A 26237-nucleotide genomic window follows, 5' to 3' on the forward strand; every position below is an offset into this window, starting at 1 on the left:
GTATCGATATAAATTCAGGCAGCGTCGCGTTCGATATAAATTGATAGCACTGTTCACACGAATGTAAACATTCTTAAACGGAGCGTTGGCAAATTTTTAAACAAATTTAGCAAGCGCCGATATTCGCGGGAGAACAAAACTTTAAATTAAATTGGAACTAGTTATCTCGGAGTTGAGTTACTTCTTTCCTCGTGGGACGGTGGTAATTGTTTCTCTAAATTACATGCTCGTGTGGGTTGATCACGCTGCATGACTGTACATCGGTTAGGGGGAACAAAACGAGATTTTTCAAACTTTTTTACTCCGGGAATAGAATATTAGCACTTTAACGTCAGTGTATTATTTTCCACTCGAGTTTTATTTACTCTTTCACGTGTTAATCATAATTAAAAAAATGAAAGATTTTACAACGTAAATAAAATTTTTCGATTTAACTTAAGCCGGGATATCGGGATAGTATGGCTTGTATAAGTCATTAGTTACCCACTGTTGACATATCATTATACTTTGCCGTAAAAAGACCTCGATTAATTGAAAATAATTGCATCTTAATTTGCAAAAGTTAAGTGGAAAAAGGATGAAAGTTTGCGGTTGTGATACGGGGAAGTTTAATCCTTTTGCAGTGGTTTATCGATTTACGACAGTGCAGAATACACGTTGGTGCATCACTATGAATGCTGCAGACGACGTGTGACCTTGAACGAGTAGCTCGCGAAATCCAAATAGAGCCCGGGAAAATAAACGCTGTTACATACGTATCAACGCTCCAATTCACCATTTCGCTCCTAATTTAATATACTATTTAATTCTTCACGACTTGCTTTTCGATAAAAGTTTCCGAATTTATCAAATATCTCTATTATACATGACAAATCGAGTAGAGTATCATAAAAGTTGTATTCGAAGGTTTCCGATCAATAATTCGAATCAGCAACATCGACACGTTTTTCTTGCGACGTAAAAATTTTCTTAATTTCACAAACATTTTGATCATCACATCCGAGAGATTCAGTAAAGTTCGATACCAAATTTGTACGACAGAAACTGGACGTTAAAGGTTAATAATTAATCGAAATGGTATGTCGATGTGGTCAGTTTTGCAAAACCACTGATTATTTCGCTTTATCAAAGGATTCGCAGCATGTTTGCACGGTTGTTCGCAAAAGGCCGTGTAACCAGCGCGTTGCGGATAAATTGAAATACTTATTTAAGGAGGATCCAATTAGGCTGCCATTCCTGGAATTGCCGCGGCCAGGTTTACGCCATTATCGATCAAACTGTCCCAGATTCGCGAATTCTTCGTTGCTGAAGCGTTCGTGTACAGTGTATAAGACCGAAGGTATCTCGTCAGCTTCTACGCGAAACTTTCTGCTTCGAGTCCAACTATTCGACGTAGCAATAGTTCTTTTTCTTATTTTCTTCGTATTCCGTTCCGTTATCGAGTCTTTTCAAACTTTCCGCGTTATATATACCTTCGATCTCTTTCGATAAAAGGCGAATCTTCCAAACCTCCTTTTAAACCTTAAATTCTGCAATTTTCAGCTTTTGAATCGTAAGGGTTATTAGCTCTTTGCAGACAAAACGACTAGCTACTCGAAAAGCCTCTGTTAGCCATCCGAGGTATCGAAAATACTTATCGAACAAGTGTTTCACGATATTTTGTCGAATCGCAAATAATTTTCTGTTCGTTTTGTCGTCGGGGCTTTGATCTTTCGTCTCGAACGAGGGTTAAAAAGCTGAAGATCGCGGGAAATTGGGAAAGCTCGTTTCCTTCGAAATTGAAAGTACAGAATTAGCGGGTGAAAAGCGTCTGGAGTCAAGTCAATTAGCTAGAAGTGGACGGAAATCGAGTGTACTGAAGGAATCTCTCTTACGAGTGACTTTTTCAACCCTTTCCACCGGTGTGTGTTCGCATAGATTTTTTTCTCCTCGTCGTCTGCTCTCCGAAAGACTCGTACGGCCACTTAAGTCGCGAAAATGCTGAGCGTGCTGCTCAAGATTGATTCGTGAACATGCCTGCATGGAACGTGTAAACTGCTTTCGTGAAATTTACGTTAATTTTTAGGTCAGATCGAAAGATGAACCGCGGTTATTTGCATATAAACATATCAAAACGGATGCTCTCTCGACACGAACTCCCCTTTCACGCCGAGATTTGCATACAATCACTCTCGTAAGAAAATTAGTCGACTTCTCGTTTCATTTATCGCGAAGATAGGATTAATTAGGATTCCCTCTATTTACGATTACGAAGATTAGTCTCGATGCAACGACTCAATCCTGACCTAATCTTACGCCGACTTACCCTCTCGCGACCTAACGCAACGAAGACGAGTCTAATCGTTTCTATGCTTGCATCACTCGTTTAAGTGCAACTATCTCATCGAATAACGCGTTCTCAACGTAATCGTTCTCCCGCTTTTGCAAGAATCGCGTTGCATTAACGTCGTAGCGCGAATCGAGAGGCGCGCTTCCGTGGGTAGAATCGTGCGCACTGTTCAAGAACAATCATTTGCATACACACACTGGTCGATTATGTCACCGTCAACCGAACGATCGTATCTTTGTTCTCCGCGTTGCCGTTGAGACGTTGTTTCTCATTCTGCTCGGGTGTATCGTACGGTATGCATCTTATTCTTCTTCCTTCGAATCATAATCTGACGCATCATTCGCGCCCGGTATTTGACGATATCGGTCCGACTTCATCGTAGAGAAAAACACTGATAGAGAAACGTGTAAGAAGTTAAAAACTGACGTTGATTGAAAGTTGATTGTTGGTTTAAAGTAAAAAGTAATGCTCACGATATGATAAATAGAGAAAGCAATTCCGATGCACGAGAATTGCATGATAATAAGAGTCCGATCCAGCGGAACGCTTTACTTTTTCAATCTCAATTTTCACGCGATTAGTGACCGAGAAAAATACACGAATAGACGGAGAAGAAGAAGCGGAGAGTAGAAATCGCGAAAGTGAACGGTTCTGCCCGAGTTCTTGTGGACTTTCTACATCAAAGAGAGCCGATTCGCGGCGTTTTGCATACGGCCGCGAGTTCAAATGCATCGTCGTTCCCCTAACAGCAATTTAACCGTGGCTTCTGGCAAGAAACCGCCTCTGGTCGTCGAGAATTGCGCGACCGACGGTTTTCTTCTCGGAATCGCTTTACAAGACCCGCGTCACTTAGCAACGCTTCAGGGTGGATGCTGACTTTTCCCGATCGTTTGATTAATTATGGGAACGCGGAGAGGCAATCTTTCCAGGCTCTTTGCGGCCGCGAAAGGTGTCGATGTTTCTGTTAACGCGTTCGTGGGCGTATCACTGTACAAAGAAGCACGTTATAACGCGTTACAATGACTTTACAGTATAAAGTCGAATGGCCTGCTCCAGTTTAGCTTTCGTCGAAACGATTCTCCTTTTATGGACGATCGATACCGTTCGCAAATCGGTTGCTCGCAAGCCGTGTTGACGGTCGATGAATAGAAGCTTGTAAACGGGAAGAGACGTAATCGTTCTTTTTGTTACAACTTTCAAGTTTTATGGACGTCGTGTGCGGGGTGTGTAGATCGCAGCGACGTTATCGGTCCCAATTACCTTAATCGTTAATCGATACTGGACAAGATTATCGCGGACGAAATAGATCGATAGAAAACGAAGCACAAAAAAGTTGGAGCGTCGGAAGTCTCGTTGTCGGGTCAACAACCCCAAGTGTTGCGAGCATAGCGTTGTGATCACGACGCGAGATAAATTGGCAGTAAGCATAGCTCATAATCGCGGCAACTGACAGCGCATCGTCTTCTAAGGTCTTCGCTCTGTAATACGCGACACGTTCAACGAGGAACACGTACACTACCGAGGCGATGGCGTTAGACGTTTACTCGCGGTAACACGAACTCGAGTATCGGTGAATGGTTAATAGAACGTTAACTTCCATTTCTTCGTCACTTTTTGTCTCCTTCGATTCAATATTTGTATCGCTTCTGTTCTTATCTCGAGACGCGCGTTTTTCATCTTCGCGTTTCTTGATCAACCAGTTAATCTTATCGTTAACAGTGTCGGTAAACTTTTTTCGTCGAACGACGATATTTGCCGGTATCGAGAAAGGGCCGACGGAGCTAGACGATACGGTAATTTGGCAAATGATCGAGCATTAAAAGGAAAAAAAGATGAAACGGTGACATTTTGGCCCGCGAGAGGATGTTTTGGCGATGGCGCCCGTTGCGACGAGACGGTTTCATCGATCCATTCACTCTCACTGCCGTTTACGTGGCCCAGACCTCTCGTTTCCACTTCTCCTCTTCTCTCTTGGCTTCTTCCTTTCTTTTTTCCTCTTCTTTCCTTGCCCCGACAACCTGCTACCTTACACCTTGCTCTCGTGCCTCGGTCGACCCACGCTCGATCCATTTCCGTCTTCGTTTTCCCTTACACGGTCGTTGCTTCACCTTTTTTTTGCCGAACACATTTGCTCGTTCCATGTTTAGAGGTTTTCCTCTTCGACGGAAGTTCAAAGTAGATTCTAAAAGGAGGACTTTTTTATTTTTGAAAATGGTTGACCTACATGGAGCGAGATTTCGAGGAAGGCCAGCTTTCGAACGCTTTGTATTCAAACTACGCGATTATTTCGCGACACCAGTCACATTGGATTCGTCAGGAGAAATTCATTCGTGTCGTTTATGACGTACGAAATGGAGACAGGGATACGTTTAATGGATTAGAGAGCAAAAGGAGCGTGAACGACTCGTGTTGGTCAGCCAAAAGGTTTACTTTACACACGCTAAAGGATCACGTACAACCTGGACTTCTATGAGGTTCTCCAAGTTCTCAGATACTTTGTTGAAAGTACTCTCAAGGTTCTTGCATTCTCGTTCATGTTTCGCCATTATCAATTACCGCTTCTTTTTCTCGAAGCACTCGCGAGCTATTGTAAACTATCTCGGCAAGTTGAAACCTATTTGCAATATACTGGTTCTGGACTCCTGGGAAGATGTCGATATTCTATTAACGATGACAGTTTTCAATTTCAAGGAAATTCATAAAACGTTGTTAATGGTCTCCGGAAGAGATTAAAAAGACGTCCTTGAACCTTGGATCGTTTTATCGCAAGATTTATGGTCGAGATAATTCTAAATCGAAGAGCGAGTAAAAAGGAAGGACGAAGTTCGAATCGCTATAATCGTTCCGGGACGAAGGACAAGGCGTTCTGCGGAGAGGAAAAGCCGCGCCTTCTGACGGAAACTCGAAGGTCTACAGTGTTCTAATGAAATTGCAGCCTCGTTTCGATAAGTCATCCAACGATCACCGCTCGAAGCATTCACCACACCCTTCTGACCTGACCCAGAAATGGAAAGGTGGGCGCGCCAACCCTAGACGAAGGTATCCTTTGAACTTTAACGTCGATCAACCGTAAACACGCGGGATCAAATTAAACTATGATACCTATTCATGATCGTGTTGGTTCAGGCAGATCCAGGATAGGTTCAGGTCTCCCAACTTTACTGGAAATTCGAAAGTTTGTATACTCGAAAATTTTTGAATTTCTATATGATGCACGAGGTCACTATAGATAGGTTCATATTTTGGGTGGGTCGAGCCTACCGAGGTCCCTACCTAAGTAATTACGTGAATGGTCAGCCGCGTAGAACGTATCCAGTGAACTCGATTCGATGCATCTACTGCACGATACGTAGACGATGCAATGTCGCGAACGATTCCGAAAATAACGCGAGTTCCTGGCGGCACTTCAGCGGCTCGTCCGTGTCCGAGCATCGTTATTAAATATTACTAGACGTTTACTGAATTGCGACCGGTTGCGTATCGTTTCACAAGCGACCAACAGTTTTAATTCGCGATTCGTTACAACTATGCCAAAACTTGAAACCTTGTGAATTCTACTTTACGTGTCATCGCATGTATCACGTTACGCGGTATTAGTTTTATTGTTGCAACGGAAGTTCGCAAACTAAACAAATACGGAGAAGATCGATTTTTGTGTGAAAAATGGAGCAAAGGAAAACATGTTTTTTCAGAGGGTTTAGTTAAAATGTTGATTCATCGGATAAATGGATGAAAAGGAAAACATTGACCCTTTACCATTAGCTTTACTTGTTTCTTTCTTCTCTGTCTCTTCGAACGATTTCGATGGAATGGAGCGATTCAAGGCTTTTGTTAGTTGGACCCTCGAGAGCAACACGAAACTCAGAAAACTTGTTTTATATGTAAAATATTTTTCTGCTTAAAATTCCGCGTAGGAAACTATCTCGAGGACGCGAGATCCGATGCATGAAGTTATTGGAAGTATAAAATTGATCTTCACAAATATCAGTCGCGATCGGTAGCAAATAGTTGCTTCTGGATTTTGGTTAAACCATGACCTATTTACCGTGACGAGCGGCAGTGATTTTTGGTGGGAAGCTGAGTTTTTATAAGTATTCGAAGTACAGGAAGAAAGCGTTAACGCGTTCTAGAGAGGATCGTAATGAGCCTGTCGTCTCGGTTAACTCTCTGGGAGCGTGTTCCTCCGGTTCGATCCACGTCTCCGTGTTCTCGGAGAGGACGAAGCGGTCCGCTCGGCCGGTTCCGGCGAGTGTCGTTCGCGTTCGAGCAGTGCTAAGAATACCGTGGCCAGCCATATTTGGCAATGAGACCGCGTGGCCGCTCCGCCTAGCCCGCGGGAACACGAAAGGGAGAGCCGCTTCTCTTTTCGGGGGCAGAACAAGTGCACGGACACGCGTTCCCTCAAAGGGAAAACCACGCGACCTTCTTACGGACCTGTCCCCTTATTCGTTATCCGTTTTATAACGTATTAAGCGATACCATCATCTTCCGAAATAGCAACAGACTTCGTCGCGCGTTTACCAAAAGTACGAGCCTGTTCCACGCGGTACCAATCCTATTCCTGTTGGTACCTCGAACATAGTAGTTTCCGAAGGGACAAAACTGTCGTCGTGTTCTACACGGACTCGAACGAACGTTCGTGAACATCGTCGGACATTATTTTCCGCGTGAAAAGAAAAAAGCGTGAAGGCTCGGAGCGGATGGTTTTCGTTAGCGACCAGGGGACGACGCGTTACGCTTACAACGTTACAGGTTTATCGCGACGATACCGGCGCTTCAACGCCAATTAGGTGGTAATTAATTGATCGTCGGGAACAGGCAACGAGGTTATTAGGGTCAGCGAGCTGCGGTCGACGCACGATCTCTCGTCGCGTATAGAGCTACTCGATCGTTTTTCCGCGCCTTCCCGGACGCTTATTCGAGGACCGTCCATATACGACGCATTGCCGGCTTCTTCCGCGTCGAACGACACGTATATATTCGTGTTGCGACGCGATCACCGGTCAGGACATTGTTTTCCTGCCATTTTTGGCGACGACACACGGCCACGTGTAACCTGTGTTTCCATTAGGTGATTTGCATACAATGTAACCGGAGGAAAACGCTTTTCCGGCCCGGTCTTTTTATTTATGTAACAGGTTTACCGGCTGAGCGCCGGTTTCTGCGTTCGTTCCAATATTTTATCGGAATTTAATATTTTTGGCATTCGCGCGCAGAACGTTTAAAAGAAAAGAGCACTCGGATCGATCCTATCCGTAGAACCACACCGCTATTCCGGTGTTCTACTATACTATGTTTGTCGAGCAAATTCCCTGGAGGCCTAGTTTTCTCGCCAAAGAAAAACCGTGAATAATCGTTGCGCAAACCCGTGCGTTCACCCACGACCCACGCGCGTGTACCCTGCAACCTTATCGTTCATTGGATTACAAAACGCGTACAATTGCACGTGCCTGCATTTTCGAATCGATCCGTCTCACGGGGACGACTCTTCATTCAGCAGCCCCGTTACATCCGGTTCGCTTTTGCGCGCGATTACATCTGCAATCAAGACTGTCTGTCGTTTTAAAAGGAGAATTAATCACGGCTCTGTATCTTCCGCGGTTATTAGCTTACCCTCTTGTTGCTTTCTTTCGCGAAACATTCTCGAATGCTTTCCTCGCGCTGACATTTTTCGGCCCGATTTCGAAGCGTGCCGAGGCGAAACGCGATTTCCACCGGTTTTCGATGACCGAGCGATTCTTCGACTACTTTCTTTTTGTTCTTCTCGATAGAAAAGACGGGTTTCTAGCTTCTATTGTACTTTTGCATTGCTACCTTCGAATCACACATATTTTCTTAGGTTCTTGTAAATAGCCTAAGAAATATATGGAAATAAATAAGAACGTAGAATTGAAGTTTAAAACTAACTATGGTTAGAAAAGACCTAACAAGAAACGTGTTCATATCGGAAATAAAAAAAGTTCAAGTTGAAACGAACTCTTAAAGTTCTAGTTAAGGATATTTTCATGCTGGATTAATAAAATATGCTCAGACGTCAGAATTTTAAAATGATACAGGAGCTTCCGATTCGCTTTGACGCGAACTGCTCGCGTAAATTATCCAAATGTGCAGGAGCGAGAATAATTTGGAGCGCACGGGAATAAATTTTCACGCAAACGAAATTTTTCATGAAATCATCCTCGAGAGTAGATTGAAGGGTGAAATCGCGAAACGACACGTGCAACGAAAACTGGGGAGGGAATTTTTCCGTGGAATCTAATCTCGCGAAGTAGGACAGGAATTACCGCGACAAGTACGAACATTGAAATTACGGAAACACGGCCATCGATGTGCCCTTTCCGATACATATGGCCTCGTGTTTATGAATGAGAAGCATTATGCATGTATCAGGTGGCGCGATTTATGCGCGGTATCGCCGTGGACACGTTACTCGTTGACATTCGAACGAAATACCACGCGACAAACTTGTCTCGTGGTATTTTTTTTTACTCGTCCGCAGAATTTACGGTTTTTCGCGTTCAAACACTGTGCGTATTGTTACCTTTGCGTTTCTGTTCAGGATCTCGACCATTACAGGTTTCCTCCGTTTCTCCTTTCTTACTCGCGATCCATGTTTCCTACTTCACAGTCTAATTCACTGTCAGAAACTGCTACCATTCTCGCAAATGCTTCGTTACTCTGTACAATTATGGTAGCGTCTTAACCGAAACTCAATTAAACCGACTTCCTCCTAATTAAGTTTAATTAGGTGTAACGTATTATGGTAAAATAATTTGTTTTTCTTAAAATCGACTGTAGTTAGGGGTCTGGTTATCTCGCGGTATTGGAATATCGCAAAGTGGGAATCTGGATGCATTAGGATATTGCGATCGAGTAGGAAAATTTGATGTCGTTCGAACGAGAGCGTTCGCCTCTCTTGTTCGCGATATCCGGGCCGAAGTTGCAAATAGAGATTCCCGGAAATTCTACCGAAACATCCTATGGCATCGCTCCATGGCGTTGCTAGACGAGGATTCGACGAAGAATCCGCCTGCGTCTATCTATTCGCGCGTTGCTTGCCCCTTCAATTTGCCGGCTCTCGCTTCTTTTTTGCATTCATCCGACTCGTATTCGACGCGTTGCCGACTGAATGGCCGACTAAAAAGCTCTTTTCATCCGTGGCTTAGGTTCTCGTGACCGTGAACGCGCCAGATTAGACACGACTCTTCTCCTTTTTTCGATGACTGTTCGTTAAGACTACCTTCGTAATTTCGATTTAGCCGCCAGCGAAAAAGTTTACGTGTTATTGCCCGGACGAAAGATAACGCATACTTGAATTTCAATCAAGTTATCGATACAAAGCCATTAATCAACGATTACGCGTAGAGTTCCATATTTTTAGGATTAAAGTGCTCGAAAGTATCTTAGGTAAACGTCCAATCCTTTTTATCGATTTCTTTCCTTTTTTCAACATTTAGCGTCGTTATAGCGTCACCGAGAGTAGGATGATAAACGACGTAAAAAGATTTTCAGCCTTTAAAAACCGAACACAGACACGTGGGATTAATTAATGATAGTCACGACCTTCGTTGCCTCCCAATTAGGTAAACTAGGAAGAGCCTGATGGAGCGACGAGAATCATAAATTCGGGATTTCTCGAATAACCCGACCCACGTGGCCCATTAATAACGCACCGTCGAACGGTCGTCTCGTCCGATCGCATTCAATCATCGCTACGGTGCCTATGTAGCTCCTCTCGTCGAGAGAACATTTCGAATTTTGCAGGAAAATACGATGATGCGCCATAGCTCTTTTCATTAGAGCTTTGCAAACTTTTGCGAACGAACCATTTTCAAAAATCATCCACTCTTACCGTGGTATTTTTCAAAGTTAACAAATTGTGAGGTATCCCAAAGTTGCCTCTTGACAATCTCTGATTTAGATGCATTCCTCGCTGAATGCACTTCAACGTTTTATCGCACGATTAGGTCGAGCACTCGAAGAATGTAACTGCGATAATTTCCGAGAAGCTAACGCGTTTCTAACCGGCTAGATAACGAGGAATATCAATTTATTTGCCGCATTTGAGTACTATTTGAAGAAGATAGTGTCCGCGATTAGAAGTTATAACGTGCGAGATCTGTAATAACAGACCTATTCAAATTACCCTGTTTTCTGTATCTGGTTTTTGAAACAGTAGGCGTTTTTTTCAAATGACTCAGACTGTACAACTTTTGTGATAATTAGGTCGAAAATCGATTTGAATGGTCAGGCGTGACATGAAAGTCTGTTCGTTATTGATTTATTTCGGAAGATTGTGCATGCATGTAACTGCGATTGGAGCGACAGTTGCTACGATTCTCCATTTCGTATTATGAGTATCGAGGGGGCACTTGTTCAACTATTTTCCTTAAATTTCAAAATCGATATGTCATAAGTTCTGTGATACTTTCGACGAGTTACATTTTGTATGTTGCAAAATTTACTTGATGTACAAGAATATAATTGATTGCTGCAATTGGCAGTGAGCCATGCTATGAGAATCGAAGGGACACTTGCATAGTTATTTTCGTCAAACTTCAAGCTTTAAATTGATATGACATAAGTGCTGTTTCTCTTAACTTTTATGTCATCAAATTATGCTCGACATTATATGGTTTCGAAGAGCCGTTTGATATGCATTTATGACACAAAACGAACGATAAAAGTTATTTGCAGCACAGTATTCCTTCTTTAATATAAAGTATCATCTGTAATGAACAATTTAAACACTTTTGTATAATTCTCGACTTAATCGAGCTTATCCCATCGTTAAAGATTCGATACAGTCGGGTTTTTCTTTGACCGAGATAAGCAAACGTCGATGCAAAAGGAAAAGAGCACGTAAACGAGTTTACGTCTCTCGAAATTGCAAACGAAGATCGCTGTAGCGTTCGATTTTGATCGTTTTCGATCCGTCCAGTGTCCAGCCGAGGTGTAATCGAAGTAGGTCCTCGTATCGTTGGCTCTATTCGCCGGGCAATTAGCGGATGATTAGACGGGAGCCGGTATGTAGGTTGAACGATCGTGAATCGTTGTTTTGTAACGCGTAGTTACTATGATATACGATACACGGATAATATATGGCAGCTCCCTAAAATAGTAGCGTAAATAGAAACGTGGAAATGGAAATCCGGCTCGACGGGAAGAACGGCATCCCAACGACGACGCGACGGTGTCTTTTTATAATTCCACCATAAAACGGGTCTTTCTTCTTAGAACCTCTTTGGTTTACTGCATCGCGTAAAAGCGTAATCGCGTTAAAAGTCGCGATAGAAACGAGATTCGATTATGAAAAGCTTCGTTCGACAATGAGAGTCGTAATGAACAAGGATAAAGATAAAAACGTTCTATTTATAATGTTCTAGTTATTGCGGTATCTCGTTTCTTTTGAACTTGAAAATACCCAAGAAAGAACAATTAACTTTATCATTGTGTTCATGTATTTATGTCATGACCGAAGCCAACTCGAGTAGTAATTGATCTTATCTTTATTTTCTGTAGTAAACGATTATTGGAAGTGCTGATTGTAATCATTGATTAGTTGATTCTTGCTGCGATCAATCAGTAATAATAGTCTTTTCAATCCGCAGTCATAAACTATTTAATGATTAGTCACATACTGGTGTGATCATTCATATTTTCAGACGTAATTACTTCGACAGAATCGTATTAAAATAAAAGATCGATTAAAAAATTATTAACAAAAATTGAACGATTCACCTTCTTCAGGGGCATAATTTCAACTGGTGCGTTCGGCCTGGGGCCTTGTATTTATAAGGCCGCCGAATCCCCACTCCTCCACAGTCATTGGTGGGGACGAGCATATCTGCCCATGCACGGTGTTCATCGTAACAGTCATCCTAAATTTTTAATCACTTTTATACCTTGCTAGTCTTATTACATAGTATCAGGCTGAAACCAATAATAAATTCGCAATGTCGTATCTAAATAAATTGAAATGAAAAATGTTTGTTTCATAACTTTTTTATCGATATTGCACGTAAGAGATCATACATTCTATTTTGCGAACTTAAAAAGATCATGCAACGAAGAGTTAATAAATCACGACTATGACGATTACCCTCAATATGCAGTGTCAAGTAATTAGAGACTTCCCTGCGCCCAGTTGACATTCGAATAACTCTTATATGGTATTTACGGAGTAAATTATACCACTTTATTTCCATGCAGTTACGCTCGATTACAGGTTATTATTATTAATGCTACACCTCGAGGTTCTTTTCTCTACAACTTAATTCGTCTATTCAGCGTTGATTCGCGTGCCATTTTTATCTCGGTCCTTTTTTTCGGATGACCCTTCGTTCGATAAAAATTCATCGTAACATACTGCGAATCGTAATTAACGAATTATATAACGCCACTGTTGCGACACGGTTCAGATAAGCTTCGATTTCTCGGTATTATTGAATTTCTGATATTCTTGTGGAGAAACAAAGAGAAAAAGGACTCACGTGCCAGAAACTGATTAATTCGATGAAATCGAGAAGCTTCAGTGGCGTGAATATTTTCAGAAATATCGGGTAAGCGTAAGAAGAGACGAGGACGTGATGCAGGATTCCTTGTTTTGTCCGTAACATAATCTTTGATATCAGGAATTATTATTAATTCTTTGCTTGCATGAGAATGTTATGAAACTTGATTATATTTATATTTGGAGCTCGTTGAATAATCGACAATTAATATTCGAGTATTCAAAGACTGAACTGCTGTTCGGACACTGTGACACAATGTTGCCATATCGAAAGGCATTTTCTAACAATACCTTTTTGTCCTCTTTATTAAAAGGAAGCAGGTTCAAGATATTAATAAAGAACGAAACGTACATAACTTCCTTGTTGAAAGAAAGTGAAATCCTTTTAATCTTGCACTCTTGACACAACGTTCCTTGTCCAACGTCAATTTCATTGCAAATATTAAATACTAAAATATCAACTTGTCTATCCGAGAAAGTGAAAGTTGCATCTATTATCCTCGGTCTCTCGTTAATTTGTCGCGTTAACGCTTAAACTTATCGTAAATATTTTCTGTTTCTTTCTCTCGATGACGAACAACGCGGCGTTAAGACAGTAGGAAGAGAAACGTTAATTTTCTTGCTAGAAAACGACAAGTTTCTCCGCGCAAAGGAACGCAGCAAGATATCGGAAGAAATTCCACGAGTAGTCGCTAAAAGTGGCGATGGATCGCGATGCGGAACGAGGAAACAGAATTCTCAAACGGTCGATAGAAATCCAGCGAAACAACGGGTCAACGCGTGATAGACTGGCTACACGTGGATTGCACGTGGCGTTGTAACGCGCGGCGATGTACGCAACGTTCGTCCTTGTTTGGAAATTTCAGTGCGGCGTTGGAATTGAGCCGAGGCGATCTTGAAATCCCTCAGGGTTTTAATAATAACGAGCTGCAAGTAAGATCGCGAGGTCAGGACATTTGCTTCGATTAATAGAGGGTTAGCTGGCTAACTCTGGATGGCAATAAAAGCATATGGTCGTGAACAGGGTGTAATGAGAATAGCTGCGTGTCTCTTCTTCCTTCATGCTTCTTATTCTTCTTCTTTTTGCGAGAGCGTGTCTGCGTTCTCGAAGAATGTCATAGATAAAAGAAGTAATAAAACGATGGGGCGGTTGTATGGAAAAAGGAAGAAATAAAAGATGGGGATAAAGCGTGAAAGGTGAAGAGGACAAAGGAAAATTTTGACAACGTGACGTGTTACGTGGAGAGACGTAGGAAAATTTGGACAAAAGCGTGAAAAGTTACGTGGAACGCGAAGATAAGAAAAATTGAAACAAAATGTCGACTAGGTACATGAGAGAACAAGGTTTTGAGACGTTCTAGGCGAATATCTCCGTGAAAGGAAGTTATAGGAAACAATGAAAGCAAAGAGGAAAGTAATAAAAGATAAAGGGACCGGGAGAAAATTTAACCGAGACAAAGATAGTTTGAAACTGTACGAAAGAGAAAAAGTAGAAAGATTAAACGTGAAATACATAGACGAGGGATGAAAATTTCAGTGAGAAGACTCGCGAGTCGTTGTAGAGAGGAACAGATGAAAGTTTGAGCAAAAGGAGAGAGAAGTAGACGGTAAAGTACGAAGAGATATAAAAATTTAGGCGACACAGGGAAAGTTATATGAAAGGAAAAGAGAGGGAGGGTGGAATTGAAGCATGAAAAATAGAGGAGACTAGAATTTGAACGAAACTAGGCGAATTTTAAATATCAAATTTTCGGTCACGAAGGAATAATTTATTTTAAAGCAAGATACGATAACAATAAATCTGCTATCTTGATCGATATCGATCCTCACTGAAAAGTTAAATAAATTTTGAAAGAGGTAGACGAAGCATAAAATATTGAAGCGTTAGAAAAATTTCAGGCAAAACGAGGACACGCGGTAGCCGAACGAAAGAAAGAGGACGAGGAAGCATAAAAAAATGAAAGGAGCGGAGAGGAAATTTTGTAGGAACGCGTGAAGAGAATGAAGGGTGCAAAGAGGACACTAAGAGAATAAATTGGCGGGAGGGGAAGAAAATGAGAGTGCACGAAGAAAAAAAGAAGAAAGCGTCGGAGCCGCTTTTGCCGTCCAGAAATATATTTGGCTCGGGTTCTTCTTCCGTTCGCAACGCGCGCCCGCTGCCGGAAAACTCAAAGCGTTTACCCTCGTGGAATAATTAAATCGACGAACGGTGGCCAAGAAACCCCCGAGAGAATGGCAAAAGGGTCGACACGACGTCGCGAACCTACACCGTACGCGTCACGAGTCGAACTTGCACGAAATTTACTTACTTTCCCTCTCTATCGTTTTTACGTTTCTATGCGCTTCGTTGTTCGTCAATACGCTCGTCAACGCTCCATTTTCACAGCTTGTTGCTCTCTTCGAACAAATTGTTTCCAATTGGTCGGTGCTTGATTAGCTTCGAATGTCAAATTACGGGTACTACTGCCACGGGAAAGCATAAGCTCTCAAATAAGAAAAATTAGTCTTATTATACATTGGTTTACTAGATAGAATTTTCCATAGGGTGATCGTTCGTCGTGTATGTAAAAATTGCGAAATCTCTCCTGATAACATTGTTCAAATGGAAAGATTTGAATATGCACGACGGTTAGGTTTGAGCTTCTTCGCGAAAACGGCCAAGAGTCTTTGTCTCTTCCTTATTGTCATAATTCGAGCATGTTTAATCGACTAATCGGCCACGTGGGAGTGAGAGGCGACAAAGCGGAATGTCGAGTTGAAGTTACGACGGGAAGAAAAAGAGGGACGCGACGAGCCGCGAATTAAATCTCATTATTGTTGCGAAAGGTATAGCTTGACCCAGTGACACGAAGAAGAGGAGGATAGGACTTGAACGTGGAACAAAAAAACCACGGACAATAGCGAATTTCAATGGCCTCGAACACATTGTATCGAGCAGAATAGTGTTCTCTTTCTTACGTGTGACGTTGCTTCATTTGCGAGAAAATTTATCCAAACGACGCACGCTAAATCTTTACGTAATTTCGAAAAGGTGTTCGAAAGTCGCGCTCGGGTTTATAAAAAGCAGACCAGACGTTTTATCCGATATTCGTACTCGATGTAGCCGAATGGTATAAATTTGATTGACTTAGATCGATCAATGTTCACGGGTAGACGAACGTTGGTCGACGAGGTCGTTCGCCAAGTTACAATTTTAGATCTGGACAGATTGAAAGAAGGATTGTACGCTGGGAATATCGCGAACCGAGGATCTCAGCGGGTCGATTCACGAATTTACGTTTCGTTCGATTTCGCGTACGAGGGAATTCGTGTCTAAAAATACGTTTGACCGTAAGTCAAGCAGCATTTCGGTGTCGACGATCAAACTGGCTAAGAACAAGGCTTCTCTGCACGATCGACTCGTAACTGTCGATCTCGACAAATTCCTGAATCACAGTTGAAAGATTCGTATTTTCTGGATCGAGTCGCCTGTCAAGTTTTCTCGCTACGATTAGCTCTTGACGAGTTATTTAAACCAGCGAAAATATAAGAAACTTTTAAGCTTTCAAACCATCGACAACTTTTGACAACGTCGAAACTCCGAGAGACGTCGAACACTCGGTAACTCCCACTCAATTTATCGGAAAGTGTTTAAAGAACTTTGTTTGGAACCCGTCTTCTCGTCGATAATCGCTTTTATCACGCCCATTTCCTTCCTTTGTCGCGACGAATACTTCGAAATTCAATGAGAATATAACGATTTAATATTTTCCCGTTGGCTGGCTATTAAAATCGATGGTCGTCCTTGTTCGCATGGAGAACGCACGCTTATCCTTGAAATCTACTTTTTCCTCTGTTTTCTTTTTTCTCAAACATGTTGCATTAAGAAACTATTTATAACAACACCACCCTCCTCACCTCGGATCGTGAAATTGAACTAATTTTCTTCGTGATGGTCACGCTTCGACTCGCGAGATCCATACTCTTCCAAGCACGTCGTTCCACTTTCATCGTTGGATGATAAGCAAATTAAAGGTTCGCGAAAAGTGTTCCATAGCTTACTGATTTTCATCATGACATTCTCGAAAAGCAACGGTATAACTGGAAAATTGCAAAATCGTGCGTAATATCGAGTACAACTCGCAAGTTTATACTTGTCGAAAATTGACGGCAGTTGTCTATCATGCGCACAAGATTATCCGTGATACGCGCAATAACCGATAATTGCATGGTCCATAATGAAAAGGACATAGAATCTAATAATGCATCGGCCCCGTGTGTCCAACGTAGGAGAAACACTTGAAACTTTCTTAATGGAAAAACTTCGTTTTCTTTCTAACCCCACCGTGTACTGGTTCGCGTAGAGGATGTGGACGCGGAACACGATAGAAATTAAGAAATATTTAATTATCGGATATTCGATGGTTTATTAAAGGAGCAACGAAATAGTTGATCGTCTAAAGATAGCAAAGAAAAGAGAAGAGAAGAGAAGAAGTATGTATAAGGGGAGGAATGTTGCGTATACGCGGAAACCTGGTGTTACGTGTGACTGGTCGTCCCGATCATGGGATTGACACCGTTTACAGCGTATCGATATTGGCTCGGCCGCTATTTTTAGTGGGTCGTATCGTATTCTAACGATGCAAACCGCAAACGTGACCGAGTTATGCGACACGACTTGCTCACGTACCTTACGTACAAGCTACGAACGAACAAAGCTACCTAGGTATATGCGCGACAAACGAACCATTACGATCCTAGCTTATCGATAAGCCTACGATCGGTTCTTTGTGTCCATTTAATAGCGTTTCGAAATATTCACGAATAGATGAACCGAATGCGAGATCGTGTGTCTTTACAACTATGTATGCGAGAGTCAGACAACTGGAATATGTGTTCTTTTTCAAACAGAATTTCGAACGAAACAGCAAGGTCGCGAACAGATTACCGTAAAGGAATCGTTAGAACGTCGAAAAGTGAAAAAATCGAGGTCGAGTGGAGCATAACTTATTTTTATCGAGTCGATGTTCGCGCCGTTACGATACTCTATTATTTCGAAAGGCTTCTTCGCTCTTTCGTGCCGCGAAAATGTTCGGTTTCAAGATTACATCATATTTCGTAAAGAATTTATACTTCTAGCTTGTTGCGTAATCTGTTATCCCTAGCGAGCGATATATTTAGAGAAATGCCCCAACTACAAATTTACGAACGTGGGTAGATCCAGGAAGTGGAAGGTCGGCGGTGATTAGAAATCAACGTAGCCCCGCTGATTTGCTAGTTATTAAATACTGAATTTCAGAAGGTGTCTCAAAGTGGCCATGTAACGCGTGGCAATATCTCCGGATCACCGTACCTCTGTGAAACGAGCATTTTCGTTTTCGGTCAACAATGGGTTATTATCCGTAATGTACCGATGTCGATGGATCGTTGATAACGCGAATCAGCTGAAAGATTAATGTCGCAACACGTCTTCCAGAGATGCAAGACAAAACAACTAGCACAGCAGGCTTTGTCCAACCTAAAAGGCGACACTCTATCGGTACTTTCACCCTGCATTGCTACGCGTATGCAAATGCGTGCGTACGATCCGTGACCAGACGCGCGTTCACGGCTTCGCTGCTGCTCGAATCGTTGGAAGCCGCGTACATTTCACGTTCCTCACGTTTTTCCTTTCCTCTTGCTCCTCGTCCGCGCCTTCCTTCCTTGCCCTTCCCCTTTCGGACCGAGGAAAATTTGTATTCCCAAAGCGGAGCTTTCTTTGTCTCTGACCACTAAGCGTGCGTTTGGCAACTCTCTGACGATGATTCTTCGAGATCTCTTCCATACACACGTTCTCGATGTCGGTGACTTCGAAGAAATACCCGGCCGACCGTGTAGTACGCGTTGCCAAGCCGTTTCAATTTCCATGCTTTTACGTAAACCATCGCTAGATAAGAATTTGTTACGCTTTCCCCTCGCTGGAATTATTTCTTGATGGATATCTTCTGTTCGTATTCTGGATGGCTATCTTTGTTTCGTATTCCACGACGCGATCTCGCGGACTCACGCGATTCACGATTTGGTCATTCATATTATAATCGTTTCGAATCAATTAGTCGCAGAATAGATTATATACTTACGTAACTGATTGTATTTTAAGTACAGGCGATGGTCACTAGACTCTGACGCTATCGTAGATCATCTCTAATTACGTAGACCGTGCCGGCGACAGATACGATTTACATGTACCATTGTATATAACCAGCACGCTACCCATTTCAGAGCACGTATCGCATCCGAAAATATATCCACACGTGGCTCGTGGTATAATCGTTAATTTATATTTATCTTTTTTCAGATCAATCTCGATATCCAATAGCTGCGGGTACGACGATGTAGCTCGATCGCCACTGGCTCGTGATCTTCGACAATCGAATACCCCGCTGGTGGCAGTGATCGCGTACCTCCTCTATAATTAAACCATATAATGTCAACAGTGAACTCTACCTCTGGTCCAAGTGCATCCCCAACCGTCTGACCGGCAAGATACTCTCCATTGCTTCGTATCGTTCGTAAGGAGACCTCGAATTCGAAAGAACCAGAAGGAAGACAGTGAAAAAGAGACAATGGGGGGTTCGATGGGCGGAGCGAGAATCTCGTGGAGCTCGTGTCGACCGTTGTCGCGATGGAGAACGAGATTCTTGGGCCACTGGGCCTGAGATATGCCAGCATCGGTTAGCTCGGTGATCACGGAAGCAGCATCGTCGTCGTCGAGGCTGAGGACGGAAACGGCGGTGTCGGGCAGCGTAGCTGGCCGCCAGCTGGCCAGGCTAGAAATCGAAACGATCGAACGCCGGGTCTGCGCGACCCGACGCGATCTCTTCGTTCCCGTAACCGTCGATCCGCGTCCGAGTCGAGCCGTTCATTGCCCGGACCTGAACGCCTGTCTGGTCAACGAGTCTCGATCAGGAACGGATCAGGTCGACTGTCAGGCCATCCATTTCGGTTACGCCATTCCCGTGAACGTGGTGCCTCTGGAGAGTAATCCTGACTTGGTGGAGCTGGTGCTGGACCATTCGACGGAGTTGAGCAGAAGAACGGCGAGTTTCCTGCTGGAACATCATCCCCAGCTGCGTCAACACACACAGGGACCTAGCCAGGTGCAGCAGGAAACCTGGAGCATGGCTGCGACGGCCAAACACGACCTCCGTCGCAAATTCCCCACGGACACTTCGACCTCGGGCGACGAGGACATCGCCGCGATCGCGAAACAGATCAGCGATCACGCGGAGGCGATCTACCAGACCTGGAAGAGTCGAGGTCTGGCTCCTACCGAAATCCTGAACTGCCACAGCAATGCCACGGCAGCGGACAAGTTCGGCACCGCCCTCACTCCGACCTCTAGCCCGAACAGTACCGGGAAAACCACCCCCACGACGCCTACCTCCGCACCCACGGTGGACATACTGACCCAAGCACCCAGTCTGGACAACGGGAATCTGGAGAAGTTAGTCAACAACTTCGTGGTGGAGGATAAGGCCAGGATCGCCGCGTCCAGACAGAGGTCGCCGTCCAAGACACTGCCTTCGTCGATACAGTTCGCGCTGCAGAAGTTCGAGAGGAACTCGACGCAGCAGCAACAGCCGCAAACGTCGCCTCTGAAAAACAGTAACGTTGCCAGCCAAGCTAAGACGAAACAGACCAGTTTGCTGTCTCCCACGTCGCCGTTCGCGAATAAACCCTCGCAGATAGTGAAGCCTCAAGTTGCCACCAAGACTCCCGGTGCTCATCATCGAGAAGTCTTTTTGGAGACGATCGAGACCACCTTCCCGGCGGACATAACGCCGTCAAAGATCGCGGTGCAGCAGAAGAGGCCCACGAGTACCGTCATCACGTCCCCGAATCTCGACGAATCCTCCATGAACTCTGGTCTGACCACGTGGCCCCTGAAGAACAAGTTGAACGAAGGTAAAAGGATAACGGATCCTTCTGCCAGGTCCCCGCAGGAGAGCAAGGTGTTAATAGTCAAGGAAGAGAAGAGAAACGTTGGTTCCAATTCGAGCGTCTACCTAGACGAGGTGGCTCGCGAAGAAGAAAGACTGATAAACGCGCTGAAGACTGGCTCCGTGATCACGGAGGAGCCTACGGAAAGGACGGTGCCGGCTCTGGGTCGGCAGAAACCCGCGATAAAGCGGGAGAAGCCGAAAGTGGAGCCGGTCAAGCCCATAATCATTGGTCACAATCACCATGCCGCGGGTTTGGTGCCAGCCTCCGCGGCTATGGTGAACAACGTGGTCGCGACGCCTCCTGGAGCCACCTCGACAGGCGCGACCGACGCGAAAGCCCTCAGCAAAGACGATTTGTCTAACATGTCAGTGGTGGATTACGCGAAAGTGAGATACAGAGCGGCTCAGCAGAATCCACCGACGCAACAGAGGCTGGAGGAACAGAAGACGAACAACGGACCCGCGTTCAATGCCACGGAACAGTTGGTATCGACCACCAGGTCCAAGTTCGAGACGGAGATACGGAAGGATAAAGAGGCTAACAAGGAGGAGAAAGATCCTGTGACGTCCAGGTGGGGACCCAGGATTAACTCTCCCAGGCCGAGGATCGAACAAGTGCCTCATCCTGAACTAACCACGCAGCAGAAACAGCACATCAGGGCTGCTGCTGCAACTGGAACCGGAAATAACCCTATCAGACCTTTCCTCACCAGAGGATCTGTCGCGGAACGCGTGCTTATCTTCGAGAAGTGTCCGAGCGAGTTGCTGCTCGATAAACGGGGACCACGACAACCTGCTATCAACACCTGGAGAACTGGACACGAGGTTCAAAACAAGGCTCAGGTAAATTGTTGGTTGTTTAGCGATTTCTCTTTTGTTCGAATTCAGAATGGTTTAAGAATAAATAACGCTTGTCAAACATTATTACATAGCGCTTGTTGAAGATTTCATTTAATTAAATCGGGCTCATTTTTTTATATTATTATATACGTGTTCATTCTTCGGTTATTTTTGTGTCGATCGAAAATATGAGAAAGTTACAATAATAGGAAATACGAGATACGGTGCCACGGTCGTGATTTAAAGTAGAAATGATCAGATTTTGCAGAAGTATATTTTAAAATTTCGAAATCGCGTATAACACGAAACAGAACGAGTGCTTGTCACGTTCGGTTTCCGAGAACAAGTTTAATTCGGCCGGATGAGATGGTCGAATTGATGAAGCCATGTCGAGCAGCTACACGATCGGGAAGACGTGCGAGAAGCTCACGTTCTTGCTACTCTTGCAAGCTTATATCGGGCGTTTTGGTCGCCGTCCAAATTCCTCTTCCCTGGGAGGATGTTCGACCGGTCGACTCCTGTACTTTTGTCTCGAAACGAGTTCAAGATCTCTTTCGCGTAGAGGTCGTTTCTGCATGCCTTGTGCTTTCTCTTCGAACATCGTTCAAATCTCTCCCCTGTTTCCTTTGAACCCCCTCTTTGTCTCTCTAAGCGATCTAAAAAAAAATTAATAAGTGCCCATATTTCTTAGAAGCAGTACCGTTCGAAATAGCAAGAAGTCGAGATTTTCAAAGTTCTAAATCTGCAAGCTCGTAAATTTGAAAATTCAGCATTTCACAACGTTATAGACGTTACGAATATCCATTTCGGTATGAAGATTAGATGGCTCTTACGAAACTCGCAATATTCGTGTTACAATGAAAGAACATGTTTGAAGAGTAAAAGAAAAACGTAGATCCAGAGCGATTAAGAAAGTGATTCTGGAGCCTCGCCAGAAAGAAGGGAGGAATATACCTAACATGGCATGTGCCTGCCAAAAAAGGTTTACCTTGATCGAACATAGACAATTACGATACAATTGTTTTCGAGTGCTACCATTATAATTGTCAGCATTCGTTACCTGATTTATCGTACGGAAGCGTATGCGATTTTAATCAGTGGCGGTTCTTCAGGTAGCTTAGATCGCGTTAATCGCGAGCTATACATCGATGCGATAAGCCACGATCTTCAAACGCGGTTGCTCAATGCTCGAACAATGCATGTCGCTCGAGGGCTTGGCTGTGGCATTGTTATTAGACGGCTATTGCGTTCCTATTGTACCTCGAGACGAGCAAGCCTCGATTTTACTCGAAGAATTTTCTCTCAGCCTCTATAGCCTTTCACGATTTTGGAACGACGACGTTGCGACCTGTTTTCTTTCTGGGTCAACTATTAGGTAAATTCGACGTTATCGTCGTTTGGTACTAAAGTAACACTTTGAGCGAGCAGTATGCTGATATACCGTTACTTTTTGTATCGTCGCTATTAACGATTGCTAAGAAATTATATAATCCTATCTTGTAGAGCACTTTGTACATGGTAAAATGATGGAAAATCGCAATAGACCGCGAACGTTGTAAACGAACGATTCTGATTGACTTTCGGTAACTTTCCAAGAAGAAAACATGAATGAAAATCGTCGCTGGAAAAAGTTCAGACGAGCGGTAACACGTTAAACAACAAGATTCCTTGAATTTCATCTGCATCGAGAAACACGTGGATATTTATGGATGCAACGAGTGCAGAGGCTGCATCGATTCTCGTCGCTTGGTTGCCTCTTACTTTGTACAGAGCTACCTGATGAAAATTCACGCTCTTTCAAGAGCAAAAGCAACTGATACCGGCGAGGCTGAAAATGCAAATTTGTGTAACATTAACAAAAGTAACCGGATTAAGATCGGATGACCGGTAAGGTGGAAAAATAGCCGCAGCGTTATGACGAACAAAAGTCCTCGTTTAAATTAATTTAACAGAGGAGAAAGAGCGGGAGGTGTCTCGTAGTTTGGTCGTCGCTGACTCACTGCTCGCTTTTCGTTGCGATTAATGTTATTCGACCTCGAGAAAAAGAAATAAGCGCGCAAGGGACGCCGAGGACCACCATGGCCATAAGTGGAAACGATAATCGAAACTCGACTTATCGTCACGGTCCGCTTAAATAACACTCCAATTCGTGATATACGTTTATTAATATCCACAGACTAATTATTATAAAGACTGGAGATCGTTAATTTTATCTGATTGCCCGGCGATCATAAAAATTTAAGTCCTTTTAAAGCCTTCGAAAAGTGATCGTTACTTAAAAAACCAGTCAGATGATAGTTTTATATTTACGAGCATTATGCTTCGTTGCGAACGAATCCCATACATTGTGATACATATGTTATAAAACCCTTTACAAATTCAAAGGAAAACAAGTTCTAAAACTCATCAAGCCACCCACGTTAAAAGCTCGCAAATAGAATATTGAATGCTATTCGCTTCATCTGGAATATTATCAAAGAGATCGTTAGTTTCATCTGATTACCCAACGATCGTTCTTAATCGTCGCTTAGTTGAAATTGCGGGGACTAATTCAGCCCCAAGGCGATCGCGCAGTCATCAACGTTCCAGGTATCTGGGTAATTAAAATTCCCATTTGAAACAACTTCGCGACACCGTTGTGCATCACCGGCTATCCCTCCGCTCGATATGGGAGAACAAGAAGATTCTGAGAGCGCGTGAGATCGGTAGCGAGTACCTCAAAGGAAAATAGGAAAAAGTTCACGCGACTGCCCTTGCTTCGAACGGCGAGAAATCGTTTTCTCGCGGCATATCTGCGCCGGCTGACTGACTCATTGTAGCCGTTCCATATTGGATATCGTGCTAGATTTTAAAAGGCCGTCGACTGTCGCCTTGAAGCCTGCCTCTATCGCCGCTTATGGTCGAAAAATCGTTCTCCAAGAGGTGGAAAGTTCGCGGCTGAGAATGTGAACGTTGGAATAACGAAAACCAGGAAGAAAATACTCCTCGATGACCTTTAATAATGCCGCGTGTGGCTCTTATTGTTCGTAAGCGGTGAAACATTCCGAAAAAATCGATCGAGTCGTCGCTTTTCTTCCGAAGGAGTCGCTCGATATCGCATCTGAATTCCGAGCATTTTATGTCCATACTCGGAACCACCTGTAATCGACACCACCCACAATCGTCGTTATCCAGGTGAATACTACGCACATCCGGCGCTACCTCTATGTTCGAATCTTTGCAGCCATTTATAGATATGAAAGAATAGGATAGAATTACGAAGGTTAAGCATTCGGTAACGAAACAAAGGTAGTCCTTGATCGATTGGCAAGAGCGAAGCTGATCGAGAGGCGCAGTCAAAATCGCAATGCCCATCGCGAACGCTGATTGACGGTATCCCGTGTGTCACCCAGCGAACCGTGCCAAACCGAGCTCGCAATTATCGCGATCGACGTGTTTCGTCTAACCGTCCCCATATCGCGCGTTTCCTATCGATGCAGTTCCAGGATTTTCATCTTGGAGTCGTTGTCTAGCTCGTGTCGTTTCACGCGATGTATTCAGCGGTAAATTTTGACGTTAAGAAACGAAATAGTTAGCACGTGGAAAGATTTTCTCGTTGCGTGTTTACGATGTACGTATGCAGATAAGGGGAGGCTCGTGATGTAAGCAATCATAGTCGCATAAGCGAGGCGCGGCGCGGCAATGCATTAACCGCGTTGGCCGGCATCTTTGCATTCTTCGGATCCTTTGCGTCGCGTAACAGGATGTCGTGTCCTTGGCGCACCGATACGTCCAACGCGAAGCGTACAATCGCGCTAAAATGTGTCTCTATCGAAGAATCACGCCTTCGTAGTTCCCTCTTATCGCCATCGATGATGCGCTCCGATAATCGGTATCAACAAATCAATCTCCGTTAGGTAAAAATGATGTAAAACTTTACGAATTCTTCGAAAATTCGTCGATCGGTCATGGATTCATAGATTATCTCGTTATTTTCGACTCGTGAAGCTGCCGACATCCGATTGAATACTTTTTTGGCGCGAAAAAAACGCGTTCATCCTGCGACCAACAGCGTATAATTGAACTAGAATTAAGCGCAATTCGTCACACCGGCGTCCTTTGTTTGTAACGAGTAAATGGAATTGCGTAACGTGCGCGAGAGGAAATGTACACGTTGTCTGTTACAACTTGTTCTTTTACAACGTTTTTTTGATTGGAACGTTAAAAAAAGAAATAAAGGAATTATATCAAAAAATAAACAAGAATTTTCACAGATTACTAATAACATATTCAGTACAATATGCTATGCTTTAATTATTTATATTCTATCAATGATGTGACTCTCACAGTACCTAGCATGTTAAGTAGATCCAACACCATGGATTTACGGTTCCAGAGAAGTTTTCACTGCTTAGTTAGTTTCTCACGAACGATGCCTGTTGATTCTAGACGTACGCGAAAGACAAGACACAGCAAAAGAGCTTGCCACCGCACACGACGCTCCAGAGGCACGTGAAAGCGAACAGAAACGTTCACATACCACGGTAAACTTTGATACGGAACACAATGAACCGATATCCTACAGCGATTCGATACAAACTGAATTATTAAA

The 26237-nt window shown here is 43.6% G+C and overlaps 1 protein-coding gene across 2 annotated transcripts in view; it reads left to right on the forward strand.

The window, feature by feature from the left end:
* The window catches only part of LOC100876256 (uncharacterized), a 36508-nt gene that overhangs the window by 2015 nt on the left and 8256 nt on the right, over positions 1–26237 (forward strand). For both annotated transcript variants that reach the window (XM_012293689.2, XM_003706951.3), the window contains exons 2-3: positions 19159–21649; positions 26075–26169. In XM_012293689.2, the coding sequence (XP_012149079.2) occupies positions 19523–21649; positions 26075–26169 (2222 nt within the window). In that variant the 5' untranslated portion in view covers positions 19159–19522. The remainder of the gene's footprint in view (positions 1–19158; positions 21650–26074; positions 26170–26237) is intronic.

Source organism: Megachile rotundata, chromosome 2 (assembly GCF_050947335.1).
Source record: "Megachile rotundata isolate GNS110a chromosome 2, iyMegRotu1, whole genome shotgun sequence".
NCBI lineage: Eukaryota > Metazoa > Arthropoda > Insecta > Hymenoptera > Megachilidae > Megachile > Megachile rotundata.